The 18609-nt window shown below is 37.6% G+C and overlaps 1 protein-coding gene across 3 annotated transcripts in view; it reads left to right on the forward strand.

Annotated features, from left to right (window-relative positions):
* Positions 1 to 6262, forward strand: part of ELOVL7 (ELOVL fatty acid elongase 7) — a 74407-nt gene extending 68145 nt beyond the window's left edge. For all 3 annotated transcript variants that reach the window (XM_077751446.1, XM_077751447.1, XM_077751448.1), the window contains 2 exons: positions 1666 to 1802; positions 3586 to 6262. In XM_077751446.1, the coding sequence (XP_077607572.1) occupies positions 1666 to 1802; positions 3586 to 3795 (347 nt within the window). In that variant the 3' untranslated portion in view covers positions 3796 to 6262. The remainder of the gene's footprint in view (positions 1 to 1665; positions 1803 to 3585) is intronic.
* The last annotated feature ends 12347 nt before the right edge of the window (positions 6263 to 18609 follow it).

Raw genomic sequence — 18609 nt, forward strand, 5'->3', positions numbered from 1 at the left:
TAAATGAGTCTTTGAGGAAATATTTAAATTACTTAAAAATATTGATTTGAAAAAGGTTATTTTAAAGGAGTACTTGAGCAGTGGTAGTATCCAGAAGTATCTAAAATTTCTGCAGTTATGAATGACTATTACAAAGTCATTAGTTTCTATTACTCATCAATTTCTGTTTGCTTTAACATTTCTGTTTCACATTGTCTTTATGAATTTGGTCCTTTTTCTAATGTAATTGTTCCACATTTGTGAGATTTCACTTTATTTCTAGAATTAAAGAATACTGGAATAAGGGCATACGGGTGGCTCAGTCAGTTAAGCATCTTACTCTTGGTTTTGGTTCAGGTCATGATCTCACTGTTCGTGTGTTGAAGCCCCCACATCATGCTCTGCACTGAGCGTGCAGAGCCTGCTTGGTACTCTCCCATGTCTCTCTCAAAAATAAATAAACTTTAAAAAATAAAAAGAGAGAGAGAGACTAATGGCATAAAGAAAGAATATTTTGGAGAAAAATTTAAATCCCTGATCAGCACCTCTAAGATGAATCAGGCTAAACATAAAGAATGCAGCTTCTCTAGATGGCCCATGTTAGGATAGATACCAGGGAACAGGGTTTTTTTTTCGTGTTTTGCCCCTACTATCAGCTAGTCACCTTGTTACCCTTCCACTCTACTACAGGTCCAGCTAAAGACAATTGAAATGATCTTTGCTTCTGTTCCCCCAGGGGTTTTGTTTGCTTCTACTCAAAATTAAATGAGATCATTAGGAGATATAGTGGTTAGAAGAAGAAAACCAAGCTAAGAAGGCACAGTTGATAATAATCAAATGGAATCAGTCAACAAAGATGGCTTAACAATGAATAAATGTTTATTTTGGAAAAACAATAATTGTTTTTAGATCATTAATGCAAACTTAGCATAGCCTACTAATGAAAGCCAGTGGTTTTACTGCCAAAGTTTTGTAGGACAGGAAAGTGGATTGTGATGAGTTCATATAGTGTAATACTAAAATACTGCACAGCAGTAAGAAGGCAGACTACTAATAAACACAGCAACATGGATAAATCTTAAAAACATGATGTTGATTGAAAGAAAGTAGGCTCAAAATATCTTGTATAATTCTGTTTACATGAAATTTAACAACAAGCAAAACTATAGTTTTAGCATAAACGTACTTTGGGAGGGATATATTCTTGGAAGGGGGACATAGGAGCTTATGTGATATTGGAAATATTCTATATCTAGACTTTAGTGATGGCTATATGAGTGTATACCTATGTAAAAAAACATTATACACTTAAGATTCATGTAATTATGACATATGACAACCCTCACTAAAAAATGAATGTACTTACTATCATTTATCATATACCATGTTCAAAAAGTAACACAACTTAATTTGTTAAAGTAAATTCAAATTGTAAGACCATCTTAAGGTTAAGATACAACAACAAATAAAGACCTAATTTATTTTTTAAAGATTTGCATCTTGTATTTTACTGAATGAATGTATTATCCAGCTCTCTAATTTAGTAACTGTTCAATAAGATTGATATTTTAGATGTTTTTCTTTCTACTAAAATTAAAGAAAGAATTATTCTAAAAAATCTCAATTTAGACAAAAAGAGTCATTTAAGGAACAGTGCCCCCATTTTATAATAATTTTGTTTTCCAGGTGGTTTGGGAACATTCCATGCTTTTCTAAATACAGCTGTACATGTAGTCATGTATTCCTACTATGGGCTATCTGCCTTGGGACCAGCCTTCCAGAAGTATTTGTGGTGGAAAAAGTATTTGACATCATTGCAGCTTGTGAGTAATTAATTTTTTTAAAATCAGATATGAAACCAAACTAGAGTCATTTCTCTTCCCTGTGAAACAGGATACTAAATAAAGAATGAAACTTAAAAAACAATAAGAATATAGTATGTCTGGCCCCTACATGGCATACCATCCTTACCTTTCCCGTAGTTTAAACTTCTGTCAAGAACTGTGTTGAAAACAAAGTGTATTTGGTAGCTGAGAAGCTCAGACAGTTAAACCAGAATGTGTATCTTTATGCCATCTTTATACTATTTTATGCTTTTATAATAAATAAATATATTTATGATCAAGATAATATCAAAGTCATTTGAATCACAGTAGGCATAATATTAAATTAGAAATTAGAAATTCCATATTCTAGATCTAAATGAATTTGAGGGAGCGAATGTAACTTTGAGAGCATTAAAGGTGTAGAGTGATGATATAATATATATACTGACAGTTGACAACACTCTAAATAACCAAGTGTAAGGAAATAGTGAAATTATTTTAATTCTTACTTTGGAATATTATGAAATCAGGAAAATTATTCACAGTTGCTTTCTAAGATTTTTTCTTACCTTAATGTAATATATGCTCATTGCAGAGAAATTAAAACCTCTTAATAGCTTGTCTTTTCTATTCATATATATGTACACCTGTTGCATGATTTGCATTATATTGCATATCCAATTTCATATTGGGCTTTTTTCCCACTTAACATTACTCTTAAGTGTTGTAGAAACTTTTCAATAATGTGGCAAAAATTCATATAGAAAAAAGAATAGACATTTGTTTATTACTATTTCAAACATGTTGGTTATACACAAACATGCCTATATCCAGTGTTGAGGGTGTCACTTAAGCTTCCTAAAGTTTCATCTTGTCTGCAAAATGAGAGGAATAGCTACTGCACAGGAAAGTCATGAAAGTTCCTTCAGATAATACAAGGAAAGGTGATGATGATAATAAAAGAAACTATGTGAAAATCTTAACTATGGTTACAACTGGATAGTTTATAGGTAATTGTTATTTATTTTTATGTATAGATTTTTATTTTTCTAAAATTCCCACAGAACTCATGTTGCTTTTAATCAGGAGATGAAAGCTATCCAAAAATTCTAAACGTTAGCCTGGAAGTGTTCCTCTTAAGACTGTATAATGTTCTGGAACGAGCCCTTGGGCATCACTAGAAGGGTGATCAGTAATGTTTCACCCCTAACAGATCCTCTGCTGCCATTGACAAGATATATTTTTATCTATGACTGTGGAATGACAAGAATGTGGAATGTGGAATGAAATTGCTGAGGCTTTAATTAGAATGTTTGTAGTCCCCCAAAATTGAAATGCCTTGTCTAACAGCAAGACAGAATATTTGAAATTAAAATTATTCTAGAAATTTAGACCCTAAGATAGTGTTCCCTTTTGCATTTCATCAGTCGAGGACTCAAGTCAGAGACTTGCCAAGAAAATCTGCTCTGATGGTCCTTTCTCTGGGTACAAAAGGCCTTTTCACCTCACAGCTCCAGGGCATTTATGTGGGGCCATGCTGGAGTTGTAGAGTTTGGCGGGACTGAATCGTAGTTCCTGATTCCAGTCTGGATTCTGACACTGTCCCACCCACTCTCACATCCATAGATGCTAGATAGATTTAAAGATAAAATTCCCTACCCATCAGGATGCTAGATGTGGTTGGAGAGTGTTTAAACGTAAGCAGCCAAAAAATGCATTAAATAATTGCTCCATTGTGAATTCATCTCTGAATAATATTTTTCATTCTTTCATCTGTTAGGTCCAGTTCATTATTGTCACCATCCACATAGGCCAGTTCTTTTTCATGGAGGATTGCAAGTACCAGTTTCCAGTCTTTCTGTACATCATTATGAGTTACGGGTGCATCTTTCTGCTGCTCTTTCTCCATTTTTGGTACCGTGCTTACACCAAAGGCCAGAGGCTGCCCAAAACTGTGAAAAATGGAATCTGCAAAAACAAAGATCACTGAAATGCAAGCACAACATGAATCCATGAATGAGACTGCTCTTTTACTTTCCTTGACAATCAAGAGCTATTTCCATGTGAAGTGCATTTTGTATATTTTTCAAAACCAAGAGCTTGTATTTTTATGATAAGTTATTGGGGTTTCTGATATTTGAGAGCCCAAAGCTCCCAGGTAACAGTCTTCTGATAGAGCCTAAAGCAGGCAGTTTTTCAGCAGCTTTTAAACCTAATCTAAAGGTTTTATTTAATATGTTTTGTTACAGTGAAAGGAGGATATGAAATAGTATAGTACTTTTCAAAGAAGTCTGGTATAGATGAGAAATATCATTAGATATTTTGAGCACGGACAGAGATCTATGCCATACAATAGAATCCTTCTGCCAGGTCTGAAAACTAACTGTGGGCTCTGGTTTTGTTGCTTTTTGATTATATTCAGAAGACTGTATATACATTTGGAGTTAAATTCCCATTCTAAAGAGCTAACACTGGTGAACATTAAATGAATTTTTGATAAGTTGTTACTTAATACCACTAACAATAATTTTTAATGGATCTCTTTTGTAGCCGCCACCAGTTTTGCTGATAGGACTTCCCTACAACACTTCTGTTGTATAAACTGTTTAAAAGCGGCAGTTCTTTTGGTTAATACATTGATGCACTTGACACTAAGTTTACATTCATATTTTGAATACAAGGTGATTTGTTCTGTGGCTTAATGAACACTGTGCTCTTACTGTTTTGCAGTTAACTTTGTATATTTCTGGAAAGAGGTGAAATTTGTCCATGGAAAAAGTACTTCATAGTTCAATGGGAAAAATCTGTTTTCTGTTGTATTGTAATGTCACTTTCTCATATTGTCGTGGTTTAAAGGATTGTCTTGGTTAAATGTGTACTGGTTAGATGTGTGAATGTTCACATCGTTAGCACATTGCAGGTACCCTTAATCATAAATTATTTCAGACCACCTATTATTCACAGTTTCCAGAGATGGGTTGTAGTCATGAGTGAAGAAACTGGAGGCAAGTGGTGGCATAGAAATTCTCCAGGGAATTTTTGGTTATGTAAGGCTTTCTTAGTAAAGAGAGAGAGAGAACCTGTTTAATAGTTGTTATAGATACACTGCATGGAAAGATGTTTCCCGGAAATATGAACTAATCCATAGCCTGGATTTCTTTTTTCCAAACCTATAAACTCTATAACAAAGACCTGAAATTCATTTTGCCTACTTTTATTTCTTTACAGTTGCCACTTCCTAAAATTCTCTTGTTCCTAATTTTTCTTGGTGGCAAATCCAAACTACTGGTCGGTAGAGTTTTGTCCCAGAAACAATGATATTTGGACATTTCTGAATTTCTCCCTATTGTTTTTCTTTTTTGTTATATTTATAGTTGAATTTGAAGCACTGCCTATGCCTATATGACTTTAAACAATTAGTACTTATGGGATGGGCCTCAGTTGTGTAACACGCAGTGTGAGATTGTACAGCAAAACCTGAGTTTTTCCTCACTGTTACTTCTATAGTTCAATTTTCCCCACAGGCCATTAATCTACACCATGGCCTCTTCTCTTACACTTACTAGGTTTACCCTTGCCTTTAAATGACCTTTACTGATTTCACTTGCTTATAATTTGAGAAGATGAGAGTTGATAAATGGGGGAAATAACTTATTTTTCTTAAACAAAGAACGGAAAGCAGAGCTAAAAGAGCAGCTATGATTTATTTCTCTGAGGTCTCAGGATTCCTTCAGTGTTTTTCTGTTTAGGCTCTTCATATCCAACCTGTGCTGAAAAGAGACCATATAATAGGTGCTGTTACACATGCACACAATTCCCAAAGGCCCAAGTAGAGTAAAGACCAAAAGGAGGCACAAATGCAAGACAAAACAGGAAAGTTTGGTTTCCATCCTGCATTGCACAACCACTCCTAACCTCCCTGTAGTCTTTAAAATGTTTGACTTGCTAGAGAACTAACAGCAACATGTGATGGAACCGTGTTCCAAATTATGAGAATAGAAACAGAGAGCTGGGATGTTACATGAAGAGAAATCACAGCTAGCAGAAGTATTCTCCATGTAAACATCAGGTCAAAATGAATATCACTGGATATAGGATTTGCATCGACAGTGTTTTAGTAAAGGGCTCTGTGGGTCACATAGAGGTTTTTTTGGGGTTTCTTCCACTTTTCAAGACTTGACTGCCTTTGGGTTTGCTTACCTAACAAATAAAGAGGCCAGTTACAAAACCTGGCTTATGACATGAAGCTCTATGAATCCTTGAAAACCTATGTCTGTATTATAAATCAATACAAATACAAAATTTTAAATATTTACAGTCTAAATGGAGTTGAGTTCTTAATAAGTGGACTACATTGTTACCTAAATTATAAAATTATGAGTTTTTATTTCCTCAGATAATCTCTCAATTCTTTCACATTTTTAAAGACTATGGAAAACTCGATGGATATTGTCAAAGTGTGTGTGTGTGTGTGTGTGTGTATTATAATAAATTTGTGGTATTGTGTGTGTATGTGTGTGCACATGTGTGTGTCTTTTATTTTGGAATTTAAAGGCATATGTTTGCATGGGCACATGGTTTTAAACCTGAATACTCATTTAACCAAAGCATTTTACACATTGGTTGCCCACTTGCTATATTCAGAGGCCTTGCTAAATATTAGAGTGATACAAGATGCCTCTGACATAGTTGGAGCTTCCTGAAACTTACAGACTGATGGAGGTGGGGGTATTATGTAACCAGGCAGCTGGGTGCCATATGAGTGCAAGCTGCTCACTTAGAAAGCAGGGAAGGCTGTATGAAAGAATTAGAACTTGAGTTGTGTGTTTAAGGGGTATAGAATTGCAAAAATGGGTGGTGGGTTAGTGGGCAAGGTATTATAAGTAAAAAGAAATAAAAATCAACCTGACAGCAACAAATAAAAACAGCAAGAACAAAGCAAGGCCCAGGGTAAGGAAAGTTTAGGGAATGGCTAAGAAGACCAAAGCAGAGGAAGGTTTTTTGCAGGTGAAACAGATGAGGCCAGGAAGGGAAATGAGCTCAGACCTTGGGGCCACATGGCTGTGGCATCTGGGCTTGACCTTCCAGGAAAATGAGAGCTTTCAGCATTTTTTGAGAAAGGTAAGGTTTAATCAAAGTGGTACCTTAAGAGTCATCGGGTGGGGTGTGGTGGTAGCTTTAGACACTAATGGGAGAGAGAAATTGGTTGATTAAGGGTGAGGGGAAGAAAGCCACCCTGTGTGACTAGAAAGAAAAGCAGATGTGAGAGAGCTTCTGAAGGGAGAGTTTCATGTGGATTAACCATGCATGGGTGGGTAGCAGGGTCCAAGGAAGCTGTGGAGTGGTGTGGAAAGTGATCTGAATCTGAAGCCATGGGGCATGGATGTTAGATGCCAAGTGACCTTGGACAAGCCAGTTAACATCTCTCAGCTTCTGTTTTCTCCATCTATAAAATGAGAACAATGGTACAAGTTCGCCTTGCTGGATTGTTATGCGGCTTAAATGAAACAATATATTTTAAAAAGCCCTGTGTAGTAATTCATAAAAATAAGACCATAAGCACAGAGAATACTGACTGGGCAGATTTAAATGGGGAGGAAAAGAAAGTGAGTCCCTAGCTCAAAAGAGCACAGAGGTTCTATTTGTCTACACTTCAGGTGGGTTAAGGTAGGTGATGATTGTGGAGGGATGGGATGAATGGATTGAGGTGAAATTCTTTTTCTTTTTTTAAAATTTTTTTTAAAAAGTCTATTTTTAAGAGAGTGAGTGAATTGAGGAGGGGAAGAGAGAGAGGGGGGGACAGAGAATCTGAAGCAAGCCCGACAGGGGGAGCTCAAATTCATGAACCATGAGATCACCACCTCAGCTGAAATCAGATGCTCAACTGACTGAGCCACCCAGGTGCACCTTTTTTGTTCTTTTAAGGAAGCAGCATAAGCATGTTTCTTCATCCTAGGGATGACTTGAAGAGTGGAACTGCTGCATAAACTGTGGGGAATGGATATGCTTAGGGCTAGATACAGATTTCAGATATTTCCCAGCCCCCAGGAGAGCCCTTCTGAGGCTGGAAACCATACACTTGTACTGGTCCTAATCTTCATAACTGTGTTAGCCCATAATCATGTGGGCATGGAGAAGGCTTGCACTGAGAAGATGGGTATTTGCAAGAAAGATGCAGCAGGACACGGGAGGAGGTTGAGAACGCCAGCAAGAATGGATGCAGGGATGTATTATGAGAGCAGAGAGTGAGGTTCTCAAAGGACAGTGGTGTTTACCAAACTCCTTATATGTCTCATGCAATAAGAGCCTCACAGTATCCCTATAAGACAGATACAATGAGGTAGCTACAGATAGGGAAATTGATGCTTCTACCATTTACATAAATTGCTCAAGATCGGGAAATTATTGGGTGGTAGAGCTGGGTGTCAAACCAAATCTCTTTGATTTCAGAACTCTTAAACATCGTGCTATACAACCGAGAAAGGCTGATGAAATAAGGGAGTGAACTGATTTGTAAGTTTAACTAGGAATGAGGAAACCTAAAAATAACAGTGTCTGAAACAAGACAGAAGTGCTTTCTCATATAAGGTCCCAGAGATAGGCAGTGAGAGTTGAGTTAGTTGTACTATAATATCAGAGACCCAGGAACTCTTTGTCTTGCAGTTCCGCTGTATGTGGCTTCCTTTCCCATAGTTCCCCCATGAATGAATGTTGGAACTCCAGCCATTAATACACATTTCAGGCAGCATGAAGGAGGAAGAGGATAAGAGAAGGAATTTTCTCTCCATTTAAGGACCTCTAACAAAAGTGATACATCATTGGGCAGAATTGCTACATGGGTCCCATGTAACAAGGAAATCTGAGAAGTATACTCTATCCTAGGTGACTCAAGCTAAAGTCAGAGATTCTATGACTCTGGAAGAAGGAGGTAAATGGGAGTAGTGGTGGCTGTAGTCTGTTGTCAGCATTTCAAGCTATATAGCTCTGGAAGTGAGTGGGTGATACAGAATATGTATGATGGTTATCGGAACTGAACAGACTGATTAGTGTTAGGCATAGTGGTGGATGGTTTGACCATATAAATCTTGAAGAGCCTCAGAATGATGAAGAGTCTTGGAGTAAAAACTAGCCAGATGATAAAGCGCTCTGAATATGAGTATATGGCCAAGAAGACAGTGGATGACAATAATGCGATAAGCAAAGTGACACAAGCCTAAAAATCTGGACTTGTACATGAATAGGGCTCTTTTTAAAAATTAATTCTAGATTAGTTGAGATTTACAGAGAAACTGTGAAGTTAGTACAGAGAATTCCCATATATGCATACCCAGCTTCCCCTCTTATTAACATCTTACATATATAGAGTACATTTTTGACATTTGATGGGCGAATATTGATACTTTATTATTGTCTAAAGTCCATACTTCATTCAGATTTTCTTCATTTTTACCTAATGTCCTTTTTCTTTCCCAGGATTCCATTTAAGATACCACTACATTTAGTTGTCTTTTCTCCTTACGCTCATTTTGGCTGTCATGGTTTCTCAGACGTCCCTTATTTTTGATGATCTTGACAGTTTTGAGGAATACTGGGCAGGTATTTCATAGAAAGTCCTTCAATTTTTAATGTATCTGATGTTTTTCTCAAGATGAGACAGGAATTATTAGTATTTAGGAGGAAGACAATAGAGGTAAAGAAGTATCGTTCTCCTATCATGGGTACCTACTATCAATATGACTTTTCACTGTTGATATTACGCTTGGTTACTCGGTTGAGGTAATGTTACTCTTTTTATACTTTATTCTTTGGAAGGGAGTCACTATGTAGTCACACTTAAGGATAACGTCTTCAGGGAAAAGTATCTACACAAATTATTTGGAATTCTGCCTAGGTAAGTTGCCTTATGCAATGATTTATTTTTTTTTTTAATGATTTATTTATTTCTGAGAGAGAGAGAGACAGAGAGAGACAGCATGAGCAGGGGAGGGTCAGAGAGAGAGGGAGATACAGAATCTGAAACAGGCTGCAGGCTCTGAGCTGGCTGTCAGCGCAGAGCCCGACGCGGGGCTCGAACCTATGAACCATGAGATCATGACCCGAGCCGAAGTCGGACACTTAATTGACTCAGCCACCCAGGCACCCGTGCAATGATTTATTTAGTATGGATTCATGAATATCTATTTTCTACTTTGGGATGTAATCTAATACTGCATTACTTATTTAATTGCTCAAATTCTTCCAGCTTTGGCCATTGAGAGTTCTTCTGGATGGTTCCTGTGTCATTTTGAAATATTCCCATTTCTTTATCTTCTGGCACATCAAGATGCTTCAAGCTCAACTTGCATATTTCCTGCCCTAGTTCTAGAATCAACCAATTCTCCCAGGGGCCCTGGTTTCTTTCCCTGGGGAATGGTATTAGAAACCAAGAGCTGGCGCTAAGTGTGCTCATTGCTACTGGAGTGTCATTGCTTCTAGGCCCTCTCGCTGACAGCAAAGAGTTACATGTGTGTATACTAACTGGTGTATACACACATCCCTGTAAATATTTCTATATGTAACTGTGTATATATATTATGGAAAACATGAGTTCATATCGGTATCTCCAGTTCTCATCCATTACCACATGGACCATTCTAGTCTTTACCCCTCTTGCTTCTGTGTAACTCCAACAATAAAAAACAAACAAACAAACAAACACCTGGCTCTCACATCACCCATCTATTTACTTAATAGTTCAATTCTAATAGTGATTCAGAATTGTTAACCCATATCACACTTTATCAACTAGAGTTCATTTTGTTGTCCATTTATAGACTCCACTCATTTCCAAAATTACTTAGGTCAATACTTTTCCCCCTCACCCTCTTCAGTGAGATTGTTTCATGTATTTATATTACAGTTAGATTATTTTGTTACCATTCTACATTCTCTACATTCCTTCCTGGGAGTCCCTCATTTTCTAAATGATTTTTTTAATGTTTATTTATTTATTTTGAGAGAGAACAGGGGAGGGGTGGAGAGAGGGAGATAGAGAGATAATCCCCACCTGCTGTCAGGGCAGAGCCTTCACAAACACGTCACAAACACTGAGATCATGACCTAAGCCGAAATCAGGAGTCAGATGATTAACTAACTGAGGCACCCAGGTGCCCCTCTAAATGATTTTCACAATTTTTGCCTCTTACATTTGACTCTGCTCTAAAGCTCTTGGCGTTTTAACAAATGAATGGTGTCATATAGTCACCATTGCAGTATCATACACAATAGTTTCACAGCCATAAAATAAATCCGTTGTGCTTCACTAATTCAGCCTTTCCCCATCATAATCCCCTAGCATCCACTGACCTGTATACTATCTCTATAGTTGTGCCTTTTCCAGAATGTCATATAATGGGGTTTTTTTTTTTAGATGAGTTTCATTTAGAAGCAGCATTTAAGATTCATCTATATTTTTCTTATGTCTTGATACCTTGTTCCTTTTTATTGCTCAATAATATTTCGTTCTGGAGGAATGGGCTTGTCTTGGTGTTCTTCTCCTTGAAGGCTTCCTTAATTAGCCAAATGCACAGACACTCCTTTCCTCTACTACCTCAAAACACACAAACCACACATTTCTGCCTCATCTAACAGCTTTTTTTCTCCTTTTATTCTAAATCCAAGGAAAGGAGAAACTGTGAAGGAGCAGTATGCTATCAATCACCAACTGCTTAGAGGGAAAGAATTTAAAATGTAGTTCTCACAAAGTGAAGAATCATACCCCACTGATTTATAAGCCATGGTAATGCCCTGTCTCATTTTCTCATTTCATGTATCACAGTAAAGAATTATTTATCTGTACAGTCCACGTCTTTTTCCATATTAGCCTATATTGCCTTTGGTTGTAAGACTGTCTTATGTATGTTCCTTTCTGTCTGTCTTTCTTTCTAGAGGGTAAGTGTGAGAAGGGTGGAGGGAGAGGGAGAATCTCAAGCAGGCTCCATGCTCAGCACAGAGCCCATTGGGGGCTCAGTCCCATGACTCTGGGATCCTGACCTGAGCCGAAATCAAGAGTCAGGTGCTTAACTGACTGAGCCACCCCGGCACCCCTGAACCTCAGTTCTTTATCCACTCACCTATTGAAGGACATCTTGGTTGCTTTTGTTTGGGAAGATTATTATTAAAGAAGCTGTAAACATTCATGTGCTGGTTTTTGCTTTCAAAGTCAGGAGGGTAAATATGCAGGAGCACAGTTGCTGGATTGTACACTAAGGCTACGTTTAGCCTTGTAAATAAAACTGCCAAAATGTCTTCTAAAGTGACTGTAGCATTTTGCTTTCCCACCAGCAACAAATGAGAATTCCTGTTGCTCCATATGCTCATTAGAATTTCATATTTTCAGGTTTTAGGATTGTAGGCATTCTCGTAGGTGTATTGTCATTGTTTTATCTCATTGTTTTATTGGGTTTTTTTGTTTGTTTGTTTTGAAGTTTTTATTTAAGTGCCAGTATAGTTAACATATGGTGTTATATTAGCTTCAGGTGTACAATAAAGTGATTCAACAGTTCCGTACAACACCCAGTGCTAATCACAACAAAGCACTCCTTAATCCCCATCAGGTACTTCACCCATCCTCCCAACCCCCTTCCCTCTGGTAACCCTCGGTTTGTGCTCTACAGTAAAAGTCTGGTTCTTGTTGTGTTTATTTTATTAATTTTATTGCATTTTTCCCATGACAAATGATGTTTGGTGTAATCAAGTTCTTTTTATTTCTCACATGGGATGTCGTTTAGTTCTGAAACTGACAAATTTCTATACATTCCACAGTCTCTATTCAAGTGGTTTTTCCTCCATGAATTCTTTACAGATTTTGTTAGTCCTCCGAGCAACACCTTCCTCTTTTGATTTCTACTGCACTGTACTACACTTATATCATACCCATATCTAACTTTCTCAAACTCACTTACAGATCCACAGTCTTTTCCTGTGACTGTGAAATCCAAAGGCCCTGAAACCCATAGTCTGAAAATTTGCAGCACACTTACTTGGTGGCCAAACCAGACTTGAGCACTGAGAGACCATTTGCCTTTATATTCATCCACATAAAGTAACTATTAATACATTTCACTACAGAAATGTGAACATGTCTGACGTTGGGATGCTGCCTGAACGCTGCTGTTCTGTTAAACAATATGTGGTATATGTATGACATAATCCCCTCAGAAACATCCTGGACTGCGTCTAGTAATCCTCAGGGGAAAGGAGGTACTTTAATTTTCTAGGTACCGGTAGGGAATGGATCTGAAGAGGCTTAGAGATATCTTTGGCTCCTGAGAGCAGAGGGGAACTTCACCTTCCTTCTGATAGTATTTCTGGAGAAGTGGTACTCCAAGAGAAATGGCTGCATGGCGCATTTGGTCAAACAGGGCCAAAAAGAGCCTGGACCCTAGAGTCCTGATGTAGAAAGGAGCTGTTGAATCCATGAGGAGAGGGAGGGAAGGTCCATAGACATCACAAGAGCCATCTCTAAAGTCAGATGACAAAAGGCATATGTCCACCCCACCTTCCCACCTCACAGTCCACCCTCCCATACCTTGAGAAAACTGGGAAGAACTGAGGGTATGTTCATTTTTGAAATACAGAAGACCAAACCAGGAAGGAAAAGGTCAGTGTTAGAAATTTGGACTATAATAAAAAAGTTTTATTTTTTGGAGTCATGAGTTTGTGGACTAAAAATCATCTCTGACATATAGACATAAAATTACATCTAGTCCTCACAGAGAGGATTTTAGTCTCGGTCTTCTTCTTTTCAGTTTATTGAAATAAACTGCTCCAGGTCTTACATCTTGGAGGCCTCTGAATTATCATTGGAGCCTGAGGCGACTAATGGAAAACTCGATATAGTTTCTTGTGGTTTCCGTGAGTTCATCACCCTGTGGTGTCCTGTGGATGAATGGCTTACATTATAGTACTTATCCATGGGTTTTTCTCCATCTGTGTACTACGTATCTCTCCAGCTTTCTTCTTTGCACCATTTTGCTGGTGTATCAAGATAAATTCTTTCCACCATACTCTTATAGTAAGGGTACTCACAGTTGCCTGGAGAGTGGCTTTAAGATCCTGGTTTATAAATATAAATATAAATAAGTATAAATCAGATTCATACCTACAGGCAAGGTAGCCTAGCATGGCAATTCTTCATTTAAAACACATTCCCTCTGTCATTATTTACTTCTTTCGCTAGAGAGCACTTTTCCACAAAGTGCAGTATATTCTGTCCCAGTCAAATCAACGAAAGAGTTACTTTAAGGGAGTAGCATTTAGTTTCTTATCCCTGGCTACAAGAGGGAAGGGAATGCCTGTTGCTGCTGAATGGTAGTGGTGATGGTGGTGGTGGTAGTGGCGCGACGTATGATTGTTTTTCATGTCTCGTGGCCTTCCCCACCTGAGTAACTGCCTCTTGCTTCCTTCCTGGCTACTACTGACTACTGTGAACTGACTATGCAGACTCTTCTTGGTCTCCTCACGTGGGACACGTGCATCTCCAAACTGAATATAACTACTGCTTTTTCCCTTTCTCCTCATTTTTTCTTTCAGTTTTTTTGAGGTATATGTGACAAATAGGAATTGTACATATTTAAGGTGTACAACTTGATGTTTGTATACATTATGAAATGATCACCAGAATCAAACTAATTAACATTTTCTTTTCTCACATAATTACCATTTTCTTACTTTTTGTGGTAAGAAAGATCTACTTTCTTAGTAAATATCAGAATAAAATACAGTGCTGTTAACTGTAGTCACCACACTGTACGTTAAATCTCTAGAACTTATTCATCTTGCATAATTGAAACTTTGTGCCCTTTGACCAATATGTCCCCGTTCCCCACCACCTCCAGGCCCCCGCCCCTGGCAACCACCATTCTACTTTCTGCTTCTATGGGTTTGACTATTTCAGATTCCACATTTAAGTGAGATCGTGCAGTATTTGTCTTTCAGTGTCTGGCTTATTTCACTTTGTATAATGTCCTCCAGGTTCCTTCATGTTGTCAGTAATCACAGGATTTCCTTATTTTTTTAAGGCTCAATAATATTCCATTTTGTTTATCCATTCCATGCACTCATGTTGTTTCTGTATTTTGGCTATTGTGAATAATGCAGCAGTGAACATGGGAGTGCAGATATGTTGCCAAGGTAATGATTTCACTTCCTTTGAATATGTACTCCTAAGTGGGATTGCTAGATCATAAGGTAGTTAGTACTTTTTAAGCTTTTTGAGGAACCTCCATACTGTTTTCCATAATGGCGGTACCAATTTATATTCCCATTGCATTGCGCAAAATGTGTATTTTCTCCACATCTTTGCCAACACTTATTATCTTTTGTCTTTTTGATAATAGCCATTCTAACAAATGTGCAGTGATATTGTTGGCCAGGATCTAACTAGGAAAGTTACTGAAATCAGAGCGCTGAAAGCTATCAGCAGAGGGAGGGGAGGAAGAGACAAAAGCAGAGAAGGAATGTATTTTGTTTTGAAGAACCAACAGTTAGAGCCAAGGAGGTGCCCAGGTGGGTGTTTCGCCTGATAACCCTCTCGAGGTGTTTTCCCTGATTGTCCCTTCTTACGTAAGCCAGTTGGAGCCAGATTGGAACTGAGAACCTGCACAGAAGCTCCCCTGAGTTACCTTCAGGTCATGAAATTACCTTTTAGCTCATTATAATACTGTGATCTCCTCCTATGTGCAGGGCTTTCCACCATTTTCTGAACATAACTATATGCACTAGAATATTGACACACTAGGCATGCACAATTGAACCTTAGTTCCTCAGTAATCAAGTAAGTTCCTTAATTTATATGCAAGCTCCCTGCCCCCACACCCCATACACTGAATAAAAGTTTCTTGGACAAACCCCATAGGGAGACAGCTTTGAGAGCTATTCCCCTGAGTCCCAGGTCTCTTTACTTGTAAAAAAGTAATAAAAAGTTATTTTCTTTCATCACCTTCTTGGGTTGTGCTCAATTTGATGCACCCCAAGGGCCAAACTTGAGTTCAATTACATCTCATGTGGTTTGGGCTGGAATAATTTTTATTTTTTCATTTGGGGATGAAAAAACCTTCTTTTTGTTAGTAAAAACAGGATTTTTCCCATTTTAAGAACTTATACCCCAAGAAGCAAAGATTATTAAATTGCTAGGAACAGTTTTTACTATAAAACATTTTGCTGCTTGAAGTACCTGGGTAGCTCTGTCGGTTGAATCCTGACTCTTGACTTCAGCTCAGGTCATGATCTCACTGTTGGTGAGTTCAAGCCCTGCATTAGGCTGGGCTCTGCACTGGCAGTGTAGATACTGCTTGGGATTCTCTCTCTCCCTCTCTCTTTCTGCCCTTCTCCCACTCATGTGCTCTCTGTCTCTCTAAATAAATAAATAAATACATAAATAACTTAAACATAAATAAACCATTCTTCTCTTTAAACCATTAGTGTATTTAATCCAATTCATATTATCAAGTGTTGATTTTTAATTGGTTTTTGGAAGGAATCAGATTCCCTTTTTATAACATCATATAGTAATTTCTACCTAATGTGGTTTGGTTCCCTTGGACAGGGTGAAATAAAGAAAAAACAGCATCTGTTTTTCTCCAACAACAAAAAAGGGAAACTTAGATATGTTACCAAATTACATACATTTAAGTATTTCTAGTTGCTTTGCCCTCAACTTTTAATAAAAATTCATGTCTTTAATACACTGAGATTGTAAAATTGAAGAATAAAACCTGCTAGTCTAAAATATTTCAGTAACATCAGATTACAGAATGTTCTTAAATTAACTTTTTCAAATGCATCCTTGTAGGGGGTATGTTTTATGGCTGTACATATGCAGTTGGCAGACATACATAAAACAGTCTTATAGCCAACGGCAGTATGGGCTGATATGGAAAAAGACATGGACTCTACAGATAAATAACTCTTTACTGTGTTACATGAAATGAGAAAATGAGACAGAGCATTACCATGGCTTATAAATGAGTGGGTGTGATTCTTCAGTTTTGTGAGAACTACATTTCCCTCTAAGCAGTTGGTGATTGATAATGTATTGACCCTTCACAGTTTCTCTTTCCTTTCCTCAGGTTTAGAATAAAAGGAGAAAAAAAGCTGTTAGATGAGGCAGAAATGTGTGGTTTGTATGCTTCAAGGTGCTAGAGGAAAGGAGGGTCTGTGCATCTGGCTAATCAAGGAAGCCTTCCAGAAGAACACCAAGACAGGTCCATAATGATTTTCTTGTTATCATACTTTTTTACAGCATCTGCAGTGTGAAACTCCTAATGCTCATTGACCAATTGTAACCTTGTACTCGATGAAGAAAATAAGCAATTTTGTTCTAGTTTAAGTACAGAGTGAGAAGAAACATAATTGTTTTGTTTTTGCTCCTAATCCTCCTTTTTTATTATTTTTAAATGTTTGTTTATTTAATATTTATTTTTGAGAGAGCACATGCATGTGAGTGGGGGAGGGGCAGAGAGAGAAAGAAAAAATCTGAAGCAGACACTGCGCTGACAGCAGAGAGCCTGATGCAGGGCTTGAACTCACAAGCTGATCATGACCTGAGCCAAAGTAGGACGCTTTACCAACTGAGCCACCCAGGAACCCCCATGATTCTTTCATCTTAACAGCAAGATAGCAAAACAAAAACCTTTCATCCTATGACCTGAGCCAAAGTTGGACACTTAACTCACTGAGTCACCCAGTTGCCCTTCCTAATTCTCCTTTTAAGTTATATTATTTCCCCCCCCGCCCTCAATTTAAAGGTAACATGGTCTAAAGGTAAAAAAATGTGGAAAACACAAAAAGCCCTAATGGAAAGTGAAAAATCTACCATATTCTATTCATTGAAAGAAATCCACTGTTAATATTTCATTAGAAGTTTCAGGGAGCTATTAGCAAGTAAGTCTACATATCAATCAACTTCACAGTCTCAGTAGTTTATAACAACAAATATCTATTTTTCCACTCATGGGTCTGTGGGTTGGTTAGACTGATATTGGCTGGACTCAGGTGGGTTTCACTTCAAGCAACTGATGTAGATTAGGTCCCCTTCATGTGATTTATTTATTTTGGGGCCCCAAATAAGACTGAAGAGCTGAAAGGTACTACCATTTTCCAGTGAAATGATACGGTGGGATGTGAGCTGGGCTGAGGTGGGGATGTAGATGAAACAACATTGGCCTTAAGTTGATAATTACTGAAACTGTGAGTTTATTATATTATTATTATTCTTGTGTTACTCTTATATATTTTTTAAATTTCATGTAATAAAGAGCTAAATTTGTATACAGGGTACTGCTTTTACTATTAGCAGTTTCTTTAAATCTACATACTGTAGATTTAAATCTATTCTTTAATATCTACATACTGTAGCAGAAGTAGTAGCAGTAGTAGTAGTAGTAGTGTAGCAGTTATTATTGTTATCTGGTAGCAAATACTGTTTATTAGGTACCTAGTCTGTAATCCTGCCATGGCTATGAGCTGCTCTTAAGGTCAAAGGACCCATCAAAGGCCCAGCAATTTTTATTGAAGCTCCTTACTTGTTGTATTTGTTTGCTTCATTGTATTTTACAGTGATAGATATAGAAAAATCTGTGGAAAATGTTTTAATAGTGGACCCACCAGGATCACCACATGAGCCACTCTCCCTGCCACGTCTCCCAGCAATAATCATATCCAGAGCAATTCTATGGTTTGTTTGTTCATACCCCACATGCCACCCTATGTATTTTCTGTAGAATCTCAAGGTTTATTGGCACTGTAACTAGCCAATCCACTC

The sequence above is a fragment of the Crocuta crocuta genome, unplaced genomic scaffold (assembly GCF_008692635.1).
Source record: "Crocuta crocuta isolate KB4526 unplaced genomic scaffold, BGI_CrCroc_1.0 scaffold91-1, whole genome shotgun sequence".
Classification (NCBI taxonomy): Eukaryota; Metazoa; Chordata; class Mammalia; order Carnivora; family Hyaenidae; genus Crocuta; species Crocuta crocuta.